The sequence below is a fragment of the Moschus berezovskii genome, chromosome 10 (assembly GCF_049115385.1).
Source record: "Moschus berezovskii isolate FMDL1 chromosome 10, NW_MosBer_1.0, whole genome shotgun sequence".
NCBI lineage: Eukaryota > Metazoa > Chordata > Mammalia > Artiodactyla > Moschidae > Moschus > Moschus berezovskii.
The window spans coordinates 11,804,459-11,824,728 of NC_142469.1; the positions used below are offsets into that span (position 1 = coordinate 11,804,459).

A 20,270-nucleotide genomic window follows, 5' to 3' on the forward strand; every position below is an offset into this window, starting at 1 on the left:
CTATCCCAAACAAAAGGAAAAGCAGGGCAAAGACCCTGAGACAAGCATGTATTTAAAATTGAGGAAGATGCAATGGTGAAAAACTGAAAGCATTTCCCCTAAAGTCAGGAACAAGACAAGGGTGCCCACTCTCACCACTACTCTTCAACATAGTTCTGGAAGTTTTGGTCACAGCAATCAGAGCAGAAAAAGACATAAAAGGAATACAAATTAGAAAAGAAGAAGTAACTCTCCCACTGTTCGATGATGACATGATCCTCTACACAGAAAACCCTATAAGACTCCACCAGAAAACTACTAGTTAATCAATGAATAAATGAGTAAATCATTTATTCAATCAGTAAAGTTGAATAACTTTAAATAAACTAAAATAAAGTTTAAATAAAGTTATTCAATAAATCAATGAGTAAAGTTGCAGGATATAAAATCAACACACAGAAATCCCTTGCATTCCTATACACTAATAATGAGAAAATAGAGAAATTAAGGAAACTATTCCATTCACTGTTGCAACAAAAAGAATAAAATACTTAGGAATATATCTACCTAAAGAAACAAAAGACTTGTACATAGAAAACTATAAAACACTAATGAAAGTAATCAAAGAGGACATAAATAGATGGAGAAATATACCGTGTTCGTGGACTGGAAGAATAAATATTGTGAAAATGACTATACTACCCAAAGTAATCTATACATTCAATGCAATCCCTATCAAACTACCAATGATATTTTTCACAGAGCTAGAACAAATAATCTCACAATTTGTATGGAAATACAAAAAACCTCGAATAGCCAAAGCAATTTTGAGGAAGAAGAATGGAACTGGGGGAATCAACCTGCCGGACTTCAGGCTCTACTACAAAGCCACAGTCATCAAGACAGTATGGTACTGGCATAAAGACAGAAATATAGATCAATGGAACAAAATAGAAAGCCCAGAGATAAATCCACGCCCCTATAAACACCTTATCTTTGACAAAGGAGGCAAGAATATAAAATGGAGAAAAGACAGTCTCTTTAACAAGTGGTGCTGGGAAAACTGGTCAGCCACTTGTAAAAGAATGAAACTAGAACACTTCCTAACACCATACACAAAAATAAACTCAAAATGGATTAAAGATCTAAATATAAGACCAGAAACTATAAAACTCCTAGAGGAGAATATAGGCAAAACACTCCAACATAAATCACACAGGATCCTCCATGACCCACCTCCCAGAATATTGGAAATAAAAGCAAAAATAAAAAAAATGGGACCTAATTAAAATTAAAGGCTTCTGCACAGCAAAGGAAACTCTATGCAAGGTGAAAAGACAGCCTTCAGAATGGGAGAAAATAATAGCAAATGAAACAATTGACAAAGAATTAATCTCCAAAATATACAAGCAGCTCCTGCAGCTCAATTCCAGAAAAATAAACCACCCAATCAAAAAATGGGCCAAAGAACTAAACAGACATTTCTCCAAAGAAGACATACAGATGGCTAACAAACACATGAAAAAATGCTCAACATCCCTCATAATCAGAGAAATGCAAATCAAAACCACAATGAGATACCATTTCACACCAGTCAGAATGGCTGCTATCCAAAAGTCTACATGCAATAAATGCTGGAGAGGGTGTGGAGAAAAGGGAACCCTCTTACAGTGTTGGTGGGAATGCAAACTAGTGCAGCTACTATGGAAAACAGTGTGGAGATTCCTTAAAAAACTGGAAATGGAACTGCCATATGATCCAGCAATCCCACTCCTGTGCATACACACCGAGGAAACCAGAATTGAAAGAGACACATGTACTCCAATGTTCATTGCAGCACTGTTTATAATAGCCTGTTCATTGCAGCACTGTTTATAATAGCCAGGACATGGAAGCAACCTAGATGTCCATCTGCAGATGACTGGATAAGAAAGCTTTGGTACATATGCACAATGGAGTATAACTCAGCAATTAAAAAGAATACATTTGAATCAGTTCTAATGAGATGGATGAAACTGGAGCCTATTATACAGAGTGAAGCAAGCCAGAAAGAAAAACATCAATACAGTATACTAACGCATATATATGGAATTTAGAAAGATGGTAACCTTAACCCTGTATATGAGACAGCCAAAGAGACACAGATGTATATAACAATCTTTTGTACTCTGTGGGAGAGGGTGAGGGTGGGATGATTTGGGAGAATGGCGTTGAAACATGTATATTATCATATGTGAAACGAATCACCAGTCCAGGTTTGATGCATGATACAGGATGCTTGGGGCTGGTGCACAGGGATGAACCAGAGGGAGGATGTGGGGAGTAGGGAGGTGGGTGGGGGGTTTACGAAGGGGAACACATGTACACCCGGAGCGGATTCATGTCAATGTATGGCAAAACCAACCAATATAATATTGTAAAGTAATTAGCCTCCAATAAAATAAATAAAAAATAAAAAAATAAAAATAAAATAAAATTTAGTAAGATGAAAAAGACCAGAGTGACCAGAACACAGTGAATCAGACGAAAAGTGTTAGAGTCTCCAGGAACTAGATCACGTACGGCACTCAGAACACGATGAACCGGAAGCTTTTCTGTATGCTATAGCTGTGCTGACTATGTAGGCTTGTGTGGGTTTATTTTAATTTAAAAAATATATATGTTTAAAACTTGAAACCGTATAGGCTTATTTTTCAAGGCTGAGAAGAGACATGACAAACTGAGTCTCCGATGACTTCAGTTGTATAAATAGTAAGTTGAAATGTTTACATAAAAGCCTAGGCAACCCTGGCTTCAAAGCCCATTCCATCATATTCCATCATAAAGATATAGTTGGAATATCATAGCTGAGTTCACTCTAGCATACTTTTATTGTGCTATATTCTCAGCCTATGAACAAGGCAGAAATCCTACCCTTAAAGTTCAGAAAGATAACGGGGACAGAAGACATATAAGCAAATGACTATATTTAATTCAGTGTGATAGATGTATGAGTTAAGAACACACAGAAGGAGGTGATTAACTCAGTTTATATATTTAGAAGAACCAGGACTACCTGAGTGATTAAAAAAAATAGAGAGAGAGAGAGAATGGGTGGCATGTCCAGTGCAAACAATATGACATTATGGCACACGTAACCTGAAGAGAAAATTTCTGAGTTATCACTCGTTCAGAGGCAGGCCTGGAGTTCAACCTGGGAGCACACATCATCCTGGTACCCCAGCCTGCTTCTCCTGGAGCATCAGCGTTCTTTCTGATTGGCCAACACCGTGTCTACATCTTAGATTAAGTATCGCTCCATAGCAACGAGCATTGAGACCACAGAGATAAGCAACTGCCCGATCATTGCTGGACCATCCTTTCTCTGGGTCAGGTGTTGATGGCTGGCACTGAGGGGAGACCAGGGGATGAAGAAGAAAATGGGAAGAAATAGACTCCAGTTACATGTTTTTAATGTAACACAAATAACAGAGCATGTCTCTGAAGATTTTTGTTTTCCCAAAATATATTTAGACAGAGTTTTAGAGACTAAGGAAAATTTAAATGTCTGAAGTGTCAAGGAAGCACTTTTAAAAATACATTTTAAAGAAAATTCCTAACTCTGAGATTAATTCAGATTGATTGCTGTACCGCAAAGGATTTGTTAACACTTTTCTTGATGGGAAATTGATGGTTATAGTATTACACTTGAACCTTTCTAGGCCAGTCTTTCTCTGGTGTGTTAGTTCCTAAGTATTTCATGACCTTTTGATGAGTTAAAGTTATCACAAATTTAACAATGGGATGATAAAGATTAGCCTTCTATTCAATAAGTGAACATATAGTGTACCCTTGCTATCAGGTTACCTTCTTTTACTGTAACATTCCTCCAAGTGATAAGATACTTTTCTTCCCTTGGACTGGATGATGAGCAAATATGAAAATTGACAATGTATTTCTCTGGTCATCAAACTAATTTAAGTCTTGCATCTCAATGATTCATTCTGCTGCTAAAAACCTAGCTGAGAGATTTTTATTTTGTTGCTGTTTATTCCTTTTTAAAATAAAGCTAACTTAATTTAGTGTTCAGTCATGTTCATCATAGTAGACCTCTAATGTTTAACTAAATGTCTGTCTTAAGCTAAATGTCATTGTGAAAACTTTTTTTGCTGCTACATAAAAGATCTGTTTACTTCAAGAAGTAAGGCAAAAATCATTAAACTCAGCTTCTTAAGTACAAAAGGATATTTTGACGTGTTTATAGTCTCCCATCTCTGCTCACACCTCAATGAACAACCTCCCATGTTTACCATGTACAAAGCTATTTTTTATTTTTATTTCAGTTAAAACCCTAAATTAATACATGCTTCCTGCAAAACGCTAAATTATGTTTTCTGAAAACTAGAAAAGGCAAGTCCATCAAGCCTGCCAAAATGTGGACACAGATTCTGGCAGTTTATCCTTGCGAGGGTGGGAAACATGCAACTTAGTTTTGAAACCTTCCCAAGTTTTGCAGTGCTATTGGAAAGTCAGCTCTGCAGTTTTAAACACATTTGTCTGATGAAGCTATGTGGAGAAACAGTAATGAAGATTCTGATGTTTATTCTGTTCTGTTGACCACCACAGATCAAAGAACACCTTGCAAAGGGGCAGAGAATGCTGGCAGGTGATGGGATGTCCCAGGTCACCAAGACACTGCTGGATTTAACTCAGAGGAAAAACTTCTATGCGGGCGATCTTCTGATGTCAGTAGAAATCCTCAGGAATGTGACGGACACCTTTAAAAGGGCAAGTTACATCCCTGCCTCTGATGGCGTCCAGGTAAGGGAAGCAATTCCATGAAGGAATACCAAGTGAGCTTGGGATCACTTAGGGGCCTGAGAAGCCAGTACAGCCACCTTGGAGGATTCCTGGTCTGGAGTGGGGCATGCTCCCTCCTGTTGGGGAAGTATCCAAGCTGTGTGCAGTGTGGGCTCTGGAAGTGACCCCAATTCCTAGTCATTCTACCCTTCAGTGTCCTCAACACACATAATGCACCTCAAGGAGAGAGTGATTAAGAATGCGTGTGAAGTGATTTGAGCCATCGGCTAAAAGACACTATAGCAAATTTAAGGTTGTAGCATGGATCTTTTATTCCCACACTTAATAACACCATCTTGCCATAGGAGACTATTAAAAGTACATTAAGCATAATGAAAGTACATTGACTGTAGCATGCAAAGAAGACACGGTTTAAGTTTTGTTTGGAGTTTTGCTATTAGAAGGGGGAAGGCCATACTTAATTTTGTGGAATTATTGCCTGAAAATGCCGGGCGAGTAGAGAATTGTTCTGGATAGGAAAATAAGTTCAGTAACACCTCAATAGCCTGTTTGTCTTGTTGTGGGAAACTTCTAGAACGACATCATTTTTTTCCATAGTACAGTTTAAGTACTCATCCAGTTTTAGAATTGTCTTTGCCATTAAGACCAAGCTTGTTGAATGGCAAACAAAGCATATTTGATGCAACACTAGTTTGGATTTCGGCTTAAGTTTTCTTGTGCTGTAGGGTAAGATGTACCCCTGCCAAGAATACTGAGTTGGTTTTTGAGTTAGTTTTTGTGTTTCCAGCATAATGTTCTTCTGTATCTCTGCATGAAGTTCATTAACATGAAAGTTTGGCAAAACTCCCACATCAGGTAATTTTCTTCCAGCCCACTCTTCCTTTGGGAGTTTTATTTGCATTTCACTTAGAGAATGCAGAGGGGGAGCTTTTTCATTGTTTTTGTTTGTTTGTTTGTTTGTTGTTTTGCTTTGTTTTGACCAGAGATTGAAGGGAAAGAAGAATAGAATGCTTTTTGGTATCATGGAATTATTCATAAATAATACCTATGCCCTAATTTGTATAGAGATTCATATAGTACTTAAATTATATAAATATTCTGCTCATAGTAGCTGCAATAATAATTAGTGGGGCTGTGGTATACATAATATTATATCACCTGTGCCCAGGAGTACATTTCTAACTGTAAAAACACATTGCTGGGAGGAGGAGTAGTCATTTGAGCATTTCGATTCTTTTTTTATTTGGCTGCACTACAGTGCTTGCAGGAACTTAGCTCCATGACCAAAGATTAAACCCAGGCCCCTGCAGTGAAAGTACTTGTTCCTAACACACTGGACTAACAGGGAACTCCCAAAACTTTTATTACTTTGTTTTTGCTATTCAGTGGCTAAGTCATGGACTGGAGCACACCAGGCTTCCCTGTCCTTAACTGTCTCCCAGAGTGTGCTCAAACTCATGTCCATTGAGTCGGTGATGCCATCCAGCCATCTCATCCTCTGTCACCCTCTTCTTCTCCTACCCTCAATCTTTTCCAGCATCAGGGTCTTTTCCAGTGAGATGGGGTTTGATCCCTGGGTCAGGAAGATCTGGAGAAAGGAATGGCTACCCATTCTACTATTGCTGCCTGGAGAATTCCATGGACAGAGGAGCCTGGCAGGCTACAGTTCATGGGGTTGCATAGAGTCAGACATGACTAATCAACTAACAATTTGCTGATTTACAAAGAAGGAAACGGTTTTCCAGTTTTAAAAATATCATAAAGTAAGCCAAGTACAACTTTTCTCCTTAGTTCTGAAATACTTCTATCCATTAGCATTTGCTGCTGCTGCTAATAAGTCGCTTCAGTCGTGTCCGACTCTGTGCGACCCCATAGACGGAAGCCCACCAGGCTCCCCCATCCCTGGGATTCTCCAGGCAAGAACACTGGAAAGGGTTGCCATTTCCTTCTCCATTAGCATTTACATTGTAAAAATTACATGTGAACTCCTTGACATAAAGTGCAAGTTGTAATTTAGAGAAATGTCAGATTCCTGTGTTCACAGTGGAAACATCAGGCAGAAAGCTGCACTCATTGAGCTCTTGGGCCTGTCTGTACCATCGAGAATGTAGGACTTTAAGGTTTTAATCGTACTTAAATTATAGTTCCCAGGTTGTGTTGGGGTCATGTTGTGAATGGACTTCTCATTGGAGGGCACGGACTCCATGAATGGTTAGTGTAACCAGAGGCTTTGTCATGGACATGAGCTGGTTTGACTTAAATAGAGCAATGTGATTGTTTTGCTTTATCTTGGTCAGAAACACCATCCTGAGCTTCTGTCCTACTCAGTAGTTAGTCCTCGGCATGCACACAGAATCTCAGCAGGCTGCTGTCCTGGTCATTTCGCACATAAAGGAGCTGTGTTTTTCTACTCTGCTGTCTTGGCTGATGTCTTTCCAGGCACCTGGAAGCCTTCTTCTTCTGGAAGTCCTTCTTCATCTCTGCCTGTCACACTCCAGGCACAGTTGCTGCAAGTCTTTCTGAAGGCCAGTCCTGCAAGCCCCAGACTTCATCTGAAAATGACCTTTCTCATCTCTCAAATCCCAGGGGACTTTGCACCTCTTTTCTTCTACCTTCCACAGACCATTTTACACAAATCTTTCAGATGTATTTGTTGTCTTTGCTTGATGACAGCCTTACCCAGCACCTCCTATGCCTTTACTCCCTGGCACTCTGGGCACTTGTGATTGGCTTGGCTCAACAGACTTCATATGACATAAACTAAATTCATCGTAAGTGCCATGTTCTCTTGCATTTTCACCTTGGTAGAATTACTGGTCCTTAAGCTGCTCCTGTAATATCATCTGGACTTCTCCCTTCTCTTCCTTTCCTGATGGGTCAGCCAACACTGTGCCTCTTCCATCTGTCTTTCCTCTTTCTTCCCACTGCTGTTACCCTGACTTTGCCTTCTTTCAGTGACCCCAGCCTGCCTTATTTCCTTGGCCTCTTTCCTTCCATACTCCCTCAGGTCTCTCCCTACATCCCTACTCATCATGTGCACTGTCCTGGTTGTTTACTTGCTAAGTCAGTTCTGACTCTTTGTGACCCTGTGGACTGTAGCCCACTAGGCTCCTCTGTCCATGGGATTTCCCAGGCAAGAATACTGGAGTGGGTTGCCGTTTCTTTCTCCAGGGATCTTCTCAACCCACAGATTGAACCTGAATCTCCTGCATTGGCAGGCTGATTCTTTAACTGCTGAGCCACCAGGGAAGCCCCATTGACTGTCCTAGGATGGTCATGATTATGTCATGATTAAGTCAGAACCCTTCACCTGGGCTCCAAGGCTGCCTGAAGGACAATCCAAAAAGCCTGTGTCTTGCCTTCTAGTGTATCCACAGTACCTGTCACCTGTCTCTCCAGCCATGAGCATGGACCACTCTCTCCCTTCACAGACTAGAGCTAAATCAACCCACTTCCTGCCTCCTGGATGTGCTGGGTTTCTTGGCTCCAGGCCTTAGCTTCCTCTGTACTTTCAGACTGGTTTAGTCTGTCTCCATCTTCTAAATTGATCTCTCAGTACTCTGGGCCTCTGAATGCCAGAAGCACGTTTCCTCCTGTACATCTTGAGTTATTAGCAGTCATGTGTGAATCTTTGCAAAAGAAGAAATAGTCCTGATCAATCTTTGGATCCTAGCCTCACTCCAAGTCCCCCTTATCCGAATAGCATTTGGCAGATTCTTGACTATATAAGATGTGTAACAAATATTTGTTGAATTAACAGCAAAATTAATAATTATATAGACACCACTGAATTTTTATCCTTTTTTTTTTTTAAACTGGGGAAAGAGCAAAGACCAAAGAGATGTTAAGTAAAACTCTTTAGAGAGAATACATTCTTTTAAGTGTAGTTCTGTGCAAGGCTTTTTATGTAAAATGCCTACTAATGCTAGATTCAGTAAAAGATTAATACATTGATCAATCTTCTATCTCCATTGATACATTGATGAAAGTGAGATAGAATAGCCACAATATGTTGAAATTAGGGGGAAAATAAGGTGTGCCTTTATGTCTTGGAAGGATGCTGCTGCTGCTGCTAAGTCACTTCAGTCGTGTCCGACTCTGTGTGCCCCCATAGACGGAAGCCCACCAGGCTCCCCCGTCCCTGGGATTCTCCAGGCAAGAACACTGGAGTGGGTTGCCATTTCCTAGGATAGAGCATAGTAATAGTTTTATTTTGGGAAACTGGTTAGTAGAAAATTATTCCAAAAGCCTTTTCCCTTCAGGCATATTCTTTCCAAACCCTGAGGTTTGGCCTTATGTCCATATTTCTGCTCTTATTGGTTCTCTGCTGTAGTTTAGTCTTCCTGTTTTTAATCTGATCCAGATTCCTTCAAGATGCAGATCAAAAAGCATTTCTAGTCCAAAAATCTTCTCTTCAGATCTCAGGCAGAATTCAGTGTTTTCCTAATTGTCTTGCCTTTTGAAACCTTGTAAATACCCAATGGACAGAGAATCCTGGCAGGCTACAGTCCATTGGGTCACAAAGAGTCTTTTCGTTGGTACTAAGACACAACTTGGTGACTAATAAACAACAACAAAAATACTCCTATTAGAGCAGGTGTTTCACATAATAGTGAAATTATTTGTTTCCAGGCCTCCTTTCAGCGTAAATTTTAAACTTGTTGAGAAGTTTAAGGTGGCACTTGGGCTTAAGGTGGCACTTGGAGCATAGTAGACATACAAATATTTGTTCAAGTAATTAGTGAATATGAATAATATAGTAATATTTGAAGAATTTGCTTTACAAACAAGAAAAGTACTCTAAGCTTCCAATTAAGAGAAAGAAAGGAAAAAAGAGAAGGTTTATCCCTTTACTTGTTTTTTCACCCCTGGGAAAATTCATACCAAGTCGCATTCTGTCAGTGCAGGTTGACTTTCCACCACCCACACCTGGAACTATGGAGCTGACCGAGTTGAATCAGACATGCACCTTGACATGTGTCCAATAACTATGTTGATGTTTTCAGATGCATTGTGTAATCTTTCTGTACCTTATTTCTTCATATCTAAAGAATAAATAATAGTAGCGTCTATTCCCGTTAGTCATGGCAGTTATATTCTATGAGTGAAAGAATACTGCATCATTTACAAGCAGGGAAAATACAGGATGGATTACTACAAGAATCTGATAGTATAATTTCATCAATCAATTAATACATGACCTTGTTTGACTTATTGTTATGTGTATATAACCATATGTATGTTATTATCGTATATTCATTGTTATATATGTGTTTATATAAAACATCATTATTGTTACATATCATGCCTGAACAAAGCTTATCTAATACACATATTTTCTCTCTAAGGCATACCAGAGCTTTCTTGAATTTAGGAATGCTAGATAATCCTCAAACACTATCCTGAGAGCCATTTTCAACAGTGAAATTACCATCAAAAAGCACAAAATATATGAGAAAAAAACCTGGGCATTAAATCGACCCTGAAACACATTTGTTTACATTATGTGGGCTGAGACCAAAACTCAGAGCATGGTCCTGTGACCTGAGCTGGGTGTGTGTGCATGGGGTGACTCAAACTCACCACTCTGTGCCTGCTCTTGAAGCTATGAACTTTGATTTGTGAGTTAGAAATTAATTTTAGTGAGTAATTGAACTTGCAAGTATGAAATCCATGAATAATGAAGCCCAGTGATATCTATTTTTCAGGGTTGTTGAGAGGCTTAGAAAAAAATGCAGATTATATATGTAACAACCCATTTGCGAATCATGTGGCAGACAGCAGGTACTCTGTAAGGCCATTAGTACCGGTGTTGTAGCTCTCAATGTAAAAGAAAGGCCTTGCTCTCAAGCTGCTTACAACATTACTGAAGGAAAAGATAATTTAGGAATGAGGCTAGGCCAGTAATGAGGAAGAGAGATTACAGTGTCTCCCTTCCAGGAACTCTCAAAACATAGAGTCTGACCTGGAGCAATAAAAAAAGAACCTTAGACCTTGACATAGAATTTGGAGAAGAAAGCTAGGGCAGAAACAATCATCAAACTCCAATAAAAGGTTAGAAATTGGGACTCCCCTGGCAGTCTGGTGGTTAAGACTCAATGCTTCAAATGCAGAGGACATGGTTGAATCCCTGATATGGGCACTGAGATCCCACTTGCCACAGGGTGTGGCCGAAAAGTTTAAAAAAAAAGACATAGTAATGGTATGCATGTGGAACATTCAGAAGACCAAGTTTTGTGAAAAAAAGATTCACGTTGCCAATGTCAGTCGTGAAGGCAGGGGAACCAAGGCTAGAGAAGAGTTTGGATGTGATTCTCTATAAACAAAGTACTAAACCTGAGTGCTGATTCTGAAAGGAGGTCTGGCTTAGGTAGAGAAGGGGGATTCGTGAGTCGACGAAGACTTGGCCACATCACTGATCTAGAGGTTCAGAGAAAAGAAAGCAAGCATGTTTCAGCAATATTGGATCAGAAAAGGAGGCAAGATCTGCTTAATGGAATGAAAGGCAGGCCCCTGAGGCGGCTTATCATGGGGAGTAAAGAAAGAAAAATTGGAAAGAATACACACATGGAGTATCCACAGAGATTCCTCGTGTATGATAGCCCTCAAACTTGATGAATATGAGGACTTGTCTCTTTTCAAGGATCTTTTTGTTCCCTGACGAAACTTGTATTGGCCCAATTCAGTGTTTTCCAAATGTTTTTGACTGTGACCTACTGTAAGACACACAGTTAACATCAGTATATAACTGTAAAATAGACTTTTGCAAAATATTTACCTATTCTGTAGGTAATGCACTCTTGTATTTTCTATTCTTTTCTATCGTGTTATGAAAAGTTGATCCGGACCCTCAAACAGGTTCTTCCCTCAATATTTAAAAATCACTTGTTTGCCCAACATACTCCTGAGGCTGGAAAATTCATTTTTCCAATAACTTAAATAGGAGGCCACAAACTTCCACTTCCAATTTGTTTCTTAAATGCAAACCATATTCTTAGGAAAATTCTCCAAATTAGGAGGTCAAGAAATCACATCAAGGGCTTCCCTGGTGACTCAGGGGTAAAGACGCTGCCTGCCAGTGCAGAGGACATGGGTTCCATCCCTTGTCCAGAAGACACCACATACCCCAGAGCAACTAACCCATGCTCTAGAGCCTGAGAGCTGCAACTGAGCCAAAGCACCAGAGAACAAAAGAAGAAGTTCTGTGCTTAGGGGAAGCCACCACAATGAGAAGCTGAAGTCCACACACTACAATAAAGAGTAGCCCCTACTCACTGCACCTAGAATAAGCCCTAGTGCGGCAAGGAAGATCCAACACAACCAAAAAAGAAAGAAATTAAATTCTCAATAGAGTTGATGGTTTTGGATAAGGTAAGCATCTTCTCCAGAGAAGGCAATGGCACCCCACTTTTGCCTGGAGAATCTCATGGATGGAGGAGGGTGGCAGGCTTTAGTCCATGGGGTCACAAAGAGTCAGACACGACTGAGCAAATTCACTTTCACTTTTCACTTTCGTGCATTGGAGAAGAAAATGGCAACCCACTCCGGTGTTCTTGCCTGGAGAATCCCAGAGACAGGGAGCCTGGTGGGCTGCTGCCTATGGGGTCGAACAGAGTTGGACACGACTGAAGTGACTGGAACTTTCCAATCCCAAAGAAAGGCAATGCCAAAGAATGCTCAAACCACCGCACAATTGCACTCATCTCACACGCTAGTAAAGTCATGCTCAAAATTCTCCAAGCCAGGCTTCACCAATACGTGAACCGTGAACTTCCAGATGTTCAAGCTGGTTTTAGAAAAGGCAGAGGCACCAGAGATCAAATTGCCAACATCCACTGGATCATGGAAAAAGCAAGAGAGTTCCAGAAAAAACATCTATTTCTGCTTCACTGACTATGCCAAAGACTTTGACTGTGTGGATCACAACAAACTGTGGAACATTCAAAAAGAGATGGGAATACCAGACCACCTGACCTGCCTCTTGAGAAACCTGTATGCAGGTCAGGAAGCAACAGTTAGAACTGGACATGGAACAACAGACTGGTTCCAAATAGGAAAAGGAGTACGTCAAGGTTGTATATTGTCACCCTGCTTATTTAACTTATATGCAGAGTACACCATGAGGAACACTGGGCTGGAAGAAGCACAGGCTGGAATCAAGATTGCTGGGAGAAATATCAATAAGCTCAAATATGCAGATGATACCACCCTTATGGCAGAAAGTGAAGAGGAACTAAAGAGCCTCTTGATGAAGGTGAAAGAAGAGAGTGAAAAGGTTGGCTTGAAGCTCAACATTCAGAAAACAAAGATCATGGCATCTGGTCCCATCACTTCATGGGAAATAGATGGGGAAACAGTGGAAACAGTGTCAGACTTTATTTTTTTGGGCTCCAAAAATCACTGCAGATGCTGATTGCAGCCATGAAATTAAAAGACGCTTACTCTTTGGAAGGAAAGTTATGACCAACCTAGATAGCACATTAAAAAGCAGAGACATTACTTTGCCAACCAAGGTCCGTCTAGTCAAGGCTATGGTTTTTCCAGTGGTCATGTATGGATATGAGAGTTGGACTGTGAAGAAAGCTGATCGCCAAAGAATTGATGCTTCTGAACTGTGGTGTTGGAGAAGATTCTTGAGAGTCCCTTGGACTGCAAGGCGATCCAACCAGTCCATTCTGAAGGAGATCAATCCTGGGTGTTCATTGGAAGGACTGATGTTGAAGCTGAATCTCCAATACTTTGGCCACCTCATGCGAAGTGTTGACTCACTGGAAAAGACTCTGATGCTGGGAGGGACTGTGGGAAGGAGCAGAAGGGGACGACAGAGAATGAGATGGCTGGATGGCATCACCGACTCGATGGAGGTGAGTTTCAGTGAACTCCGGGAGTTGGTGATGGACAGGGAGGCCTGGCGTACTGTGATCCCTGGGATTGCAAAGAGTCGGACACGACTGAGTGACTGAACTGAACTGCACTGAGGCGACATAGCAGCAAGCATCTTCTCTCCTAAAGCACTTGATGAGAAAGCAGGTATGTTGGATCTCTCTCATGGTACCCATCAAGAATTAGGCGAGTATCCTTAAGTATCATTTCTCTCTGCTTTCATTGTGAGACCCTTTTGTTTTCTGTCTACACAAGAGTGGATTGACAGATGGGGATGCATCTATGACTGTGACAAGGCCCTCATGTAATGATTAGCCTAATTTTCTTGACCAAATAGGATCTAGTAAGGACTCTTTAGGTTTGGGATGGTACTATAATGCTAATATCCAAGACCTCACCTGATACCTTGAGGTCCTCTGCTCAAAGAACATTGTGCAACCAGGAAGATTAATAATTTCCTGTAATTGATCAATAACTACAATATTTGATATATTTAATTGTTTCCTATAATTAATAATAATAAATAATAATTAGTGTAAATTAATAATTTCCTAGGGACATAGGGAAGGTAGTAGGGGATGATGACTCAGAGCGCTTGCTCTGTGGGCAGAGTCCTGAGCTTCTGGTCATGGCTCTGCTACTTGTCCCCTGTCTGATGCTGGACAGGTGACTGGATCTCTGTGTGCCACCATCTTCTCTTCCATCATGTGGAATGGTGGTACCCATGCATAGTGCTGATGTGAGGGTTAAATCACTGTTTAAAAGTTATATAGCACATCAGTTCAGTTCAGTCACTTAGTCATGTCCAACTCTTTGCGACCCCATGGACTGCAGCACGCCAGGCCTCCCTGTCCATCACCAACTCCCGGAGTTCACTCAAGCTCATGTCCATTGACTCAGTGATGCCATCCAACCATCTCATCCTCTGTCATCCCCTTCTCCTGCCTTCAATCTTTCCCAGCATCAGAGTCTTTTCTAATGAGTCAGCTCTTCGCATCAGGTGGTCAAAGTATTGGAGTTTCAGCTTCAGCATCAGTCCTTCCAATGAATATTCAGGACTGATTTCCTTTAGGATGGACTGGTTGGATCTCCTTGCAGTCCAAGGGACTCTCAAGAGTCTTCACCAACACCACAGTTCAAAAGCATCAATTCATTGGTGCTAAGCTTTCTTTATAGTCCAACTCTCACGTCCATACATGACCACTGGAAAAACTATAGCCTTGACTAGATGGACCTTTGTTGGCAAAGTAATGTCTCTGCTTTTTAATATACTGTCTAGGTTGGTCATAAATTTTCTCCCAAAGAGTAAGCATCTTTTAATTTTGCACATGGCACACAGTAAAAGTTCAAGAAACTGCTGACCCTTATGATTGGGAAGGTGAGATTCTGATGGAGCAAAACCTGAAGCATCTATGGACCACACGTGTCTGCTGCCGCTGCATGGACCACACATATTTTGCTGTCTCTCCTGGGAACAAAGGAAGGTCAAGTTTTCCTCACAGCACTACCTAAGCAAGAATGGGTTGCTGCGTTTTCTTCTTTTCTTTCCCTACTTAGCACAGGAGAAGGGCAGGGAATGTGTCAAGAAGTATGGGAGTCAGAAAAGAATTAGTCCGAAAGGCTGACACCACAAGACCATTTCATAGTTAACCAGCAAGTGGATGAGAGGATGGCTTGAATCAGTAGCCAGGATTCCTGGCCCTGTGGGAGCCAGGCTGAGTCCAGCTGACAATCAATCTGAGTCACAACAGATGCTGTTTTCAATGCTTGAAGCCTGAGAAGGTCCCCTATTCTTTCTCTAGGGTAAAGAGAAGTCATGCAACTCAGAGTTCTCTCTAGATAGTGTTGAGGGTGTTCCCCTATTATAAAGAAGGAAAGAAGAAATTCAATGCTGAATACCTGCCTTAAATGGGGGAGACATTAAGGACTGCATCTTGCTTCACCCATCAACACAAGTAAATCCTACTGTGCACAGAATTTGGTAGAAGGCTGCAAGCTGAGAGAAACTCAGGAAAGTTTGGTGTTTGTGGAGTGCCACTTATCAACTGTACATGTCATGTGGGGTACATGAACGGCTTTGGTGGAGCTCAAGAAAAAATGATGAGGCATCTGATAAGCAGTCTTGCCCTTTTGGAATCCCTTGTTATTTCCTTCAGATGCAAGAAAATGTTGGCATTTGCACAAGCACAGTGTACAGATAGTCTTTTCTTGTGATTTCATTTATTATCAAATTTTCCTCTCACGAAATTATTGGTGAATGTGTCGGGGCCGCCATAATAAATACCATGAACTGGATGGCTTGAGCAACAGGAGTGTGTTGCCTCGCAGTTCTCCAGGCTAGAAGGCCAATATCAAAGTATGGACACGTGTGCTTTCCCCTGAGGCCTCTCTCCTCAATGTGCAGCTGGCTGCCCTTTCCCGGTGGCCTCACAGGGCACTCTTCTCTGCGTGCGTCACCCCTGATGTTTCTGTGTGTCCTCAGTGCCTCTTCTCAGAAGCCCGCCTGTCAGACTGGGTTAGGACCCAGCCTTATTTTCACTTAATCACCTGTTCAAAGGCCCTGCCTTCAAATACAGTTGCTTTCTGATGTTTGCAGGGTTGAAAGCTTCAACGTAAGGATCAGGAGGCAGACCAGTTTGAGCCCACCACAGGAAATCTTGCAGGACTGGGAGAGTTCCCCTTTAGCCTAGAGAGGTGTGTGCCATGCACCTTCCCAGGAGACCAGTGCACTGCAGCCTGAAGTCTCTTTGGATGCTTACCTTGCTGCAGGCTTGGCCTGTCTCATCTGGATTAGTTTCCCCAGCGTAGAGTCTTCTCTCCTCCCGCAGCCTCGTCCCTCACCTCCCTCACCTGGGCCTCTTCCTGTCTGCTTTATCTCCAGTGTTTGAAACCTGATTTTATCCCATTCGGCTCTATTCCTGGTAATGTTATTTTATTTTTCTGCGAAAGGCTCCAGATTTCCACTCGGACTCGGGAGGCACAGATTCTGAGCTTCAGGCTTATGCAGCGGCAGAGGCTGGACAGGTGCTCTGAGCTCCACCCCGGAGCCTCACGCGCCGCTGCAGTGGAGCTGCCCGGGCCGGGCACGCCCCACGGGGTCTGCCGTGGGCGCGTGGGGCTGCCCGTCCTCAATGGGCCCGCGCCTGGGCCCGGCGTTGCTGCCCTCTGCCTGCTGGGCACCTGTCCCCCTGATCAAGGGGGCATCGCCACATCGCCTTGTCCCCCTAATGAAGCCACCGCCCCCGGCCTCCGCGGACGGCACAGGCTCCTTCCTGGACCCCTCATTTCCCTTCTCACTCTCCTGTCCCCTGTTTGCCACTGTTAGATTTTGCGTTTTCCTGAAACCTGTGTGACAAGACTCCGATGGGATCTGGGCCCCTCTGAGCTAACCCCTGCCTCTCCCTCATCCTGTGCTGGCAGCAGTCCTCCTCCACCCCTGAGCTCCTACTGAAGGTCGCGCTGCTGTGGCTGCTTCCTCTCTGCCTCAAACGCCGCTGGTTGCCCCCCTGCCTGTCGTTTCCCCGGACCATCCTAAGCCTGGCACCTTCCTCACCCTGTTTTCAGCTCACACATCATCTCCTCAGAAAGGTCTTTCCTGCTGACTCTTCAACCTAATGGAGCCTTTCACACGCACACACATACAGACACTGTACACACACATCTATGAATGTGTACACATACACACTCACACACACACACAGACACATGTATACACAAACACCCTCATATGCACACTCACAGACACATATACACAAACACACACAGACACACTCATACACACACTCATATACACATAGACACACATATACACAAACACCCACACTCACAGACACACATGTACACACATATACACAAACACCCTCACATGCACACTCATACACATACACACACGTATACACAAACACCCACATAGACACACACACACACAGACACACATATACACAAACACCCACACAGACACACTCATACACATACACACACGTATACACAAACACCCACATAGACACACACACACACAGACACACATATACACAAACACCCACACAGACACACTCATACACACACAGACATATGTATACACAAGCACCCTCACATGCACATTCATACACACAGACACACATATACACACATATACACAAACAACCACACATGCACACTCATACACATGCTCATACACACACAGACACACATATAGACAAACACCCACATAGACACACTCACACACATATACACAAACACCCATACATACACATTCATATACACACTCATATACACACTAATGTACACAGACACACATATACACAAACACCCACACATACACACTGATACACACACTCATATACACACAGACACACATATACACAAATACCTACATATACACACCAGGTGGTGTAGAGGGAAAGAACCTGGCTGCCAGTGCAGGAGACTAAGAGACACGGGTTCAGTCCCTGAGTCGGGAAGATCCCCTGGAGGAGGAAATGGCAGCCCACTCCAGTATTCTTGCCTGGAGACTGCCAGGGACACAGGAGTGCGACAGGTTACAGTCCATGGACTCACAAAAGACTCAGATAAGATAGAAGCAACTTAGCACAGCACACACCCTCACCATCCATACACACATGTACATAAGCATACACATGCACACATCTCCCTGCCCAGTGACTCCCTGGCCCCATGCACTGCTTTATTTTTGTGTCATCACCTTAAGCCATGTTTTCAATGATTACTTGCTATAAGTTTCCTTTCCTTATACAGTGCTGTGTAAGGGCCATGAGGGCCGGGACCTGCTAGTGTCTTGCTCACTGTTGTTTTCCCAGCACTCGGAACTGGGACACGTACATAGCAGGTATGCAGGAAGTATTCTGGAAAGAGTGCATGCATTTCTACTTCACAAGTGTCCCCTGCGTCTTTCCACACGCCCATCCCACATCCACGGTCCCCTTCTACCCTCATAGCCTCTCCCTTGGGCTGTAAACTCTCCCAGGGACATTCCTCTCTCCAGCCTTCTTCCTCCTCAAAGCCCCCGGCTTTGCTACCTGCAGTGTATTTTTCTCTCTCTCCTGATGCCCTTCTGCTGCTAAACAAGGCAGCCCTCACTTCACCAGGGATGTGCAATGATATAGTCTGGGGGCGAGGCCTACAGTATTAGACAAAGAGTGAGGTGTGTGTGAGAGAGGTGGCTCCTTCCCGGGAAAGAGTAAAGGCCACACATCCTCTTCTGTATTCTCCACGTGTGAGGTCCTCAGTTCAGTTCAGTTCAGTCGTTCAGTCGTGTCCGACTCTTTGCGACCCCATGGACTGCAGCACGCCCGGCCTCCCTGTCCATCACCAGCTCCCGGAGTTCACTCAAACTTGTATCCGTCGAGTCAGTGATGCCATCCAACCATCTCATCCTCTGTCATCCTCTTCTCCTCCCGCCTTCAATCTTTCCCAGAATTAGGATCTTTTCAAATGAGTCAGCTCTTCACATCAGGTGGCCCAAGTATTGGAGTTTCAGCTTAAGCATCAGTCCTTCCAATGAATATTCAGAACTGATTCCCTTCAGGATGGACTGGTTGGATCTCCTTGCAGTCCAAGGGACTCTCAAGAGTCTTCTCCAACACCACAGTTCAAAAGCATCAATTCTTCGGCGATCAGCTTTCTTCATAGTCCAACTCTCACATCTATACATGACCACTGGAAAAACTATAGCCTTGACTGAACGGACCTTTGTTGGCAAAGTAATGTCTCTGTTTTTTAATATGCTGTCTAGGTTGGTCATAACTTTCCTTCCAAGGAGCAAGCGTCTTTTAATTTCATGGCTGCCGTCACCATCTACAGTGATTTTGGAGCCCAAAAGTGGATGTCTGTGCTCACAATGGCCTTGAGACTTAAAATGACATTTTCAAAGAATGTGTATAGCTGATTTACAATGTTGTGTTAGTTTCAGGTATACAGCAAAGTGATTCAGTTATACATATATACTTATTCTTTTTTTTTTCAGATTCTTTTCCCTTGTTGGTTATTACAGGATATTGACTAGAGTTCCCTCTGCTATACAGTAGCTCCTTGTTGGTTATCCAGGGATTGAACCTTGGTCTCCTGCATTGCAGGCAGATTCTTTACCATCTGGGCCACAAGAGAAGCCCAGCTTATAAATAGTAGTGTGTATTATTAATGCATATATTAATAAATCTAGAAAAATGGTATAGATTATCTCATTGCAAAGGAGAAATAGAGACATAACTGTAGAGGACAAACTTATGGATACCAAGTGGGAGGTGGGAAGAATTGGGAATTTGGGATTGATATATATATAGTATTGATATTATGGATAAAATAGATAACTAATGAGAACTGACTGTATAGCACAGGGAGCTCTAGTCAATGCTCTATTGTAACTTAAATTGGAAGAAAATACAAGGAAGCGGGTATATATGTATACGTGTGGGTGATGCACTCTATTATACAGCGGAAACTAACACAACATTTTAAAGCAACTACATTCCAAGAAAAATTAATTTTAAGATGCCATTGAAATAGGAAGAGTTTGATCCCATATTTAATCAGGAAAACCCAGCTTACTTACTTGTAAAACTAAGCACTCTTATCTCCTTCCCTGGACATAC

The 20,270-nt window shown here is 42.3% G+C and overlaps 1 protein-coding gene across 3 annotated transcripts in view; it reads left to right on the top strand.

The window, feature by feature from the left end:
• ADGRB3 (adhesion G protein-coupled receptor B3) overlaps positions 1-20,270 on the top strand; it is an 893,473-nt gene that overhangs the window by 420,881 nt on the left and 452,322 nt on the right. For all 3 annotated transcript variants that reach the window (XM_055433831.2, XM_088840488.1, XM_088840489.1), the window contains one exon: positions 4,585-4,779. In XM_055433831.2, the coding sequence (XP_055289806.1) occupies positions 4,585-4,779 (195 nt within the window). The remainder of the gene's footprint in view (positions 1-4,584; positions 4,780-20,270) is intronic.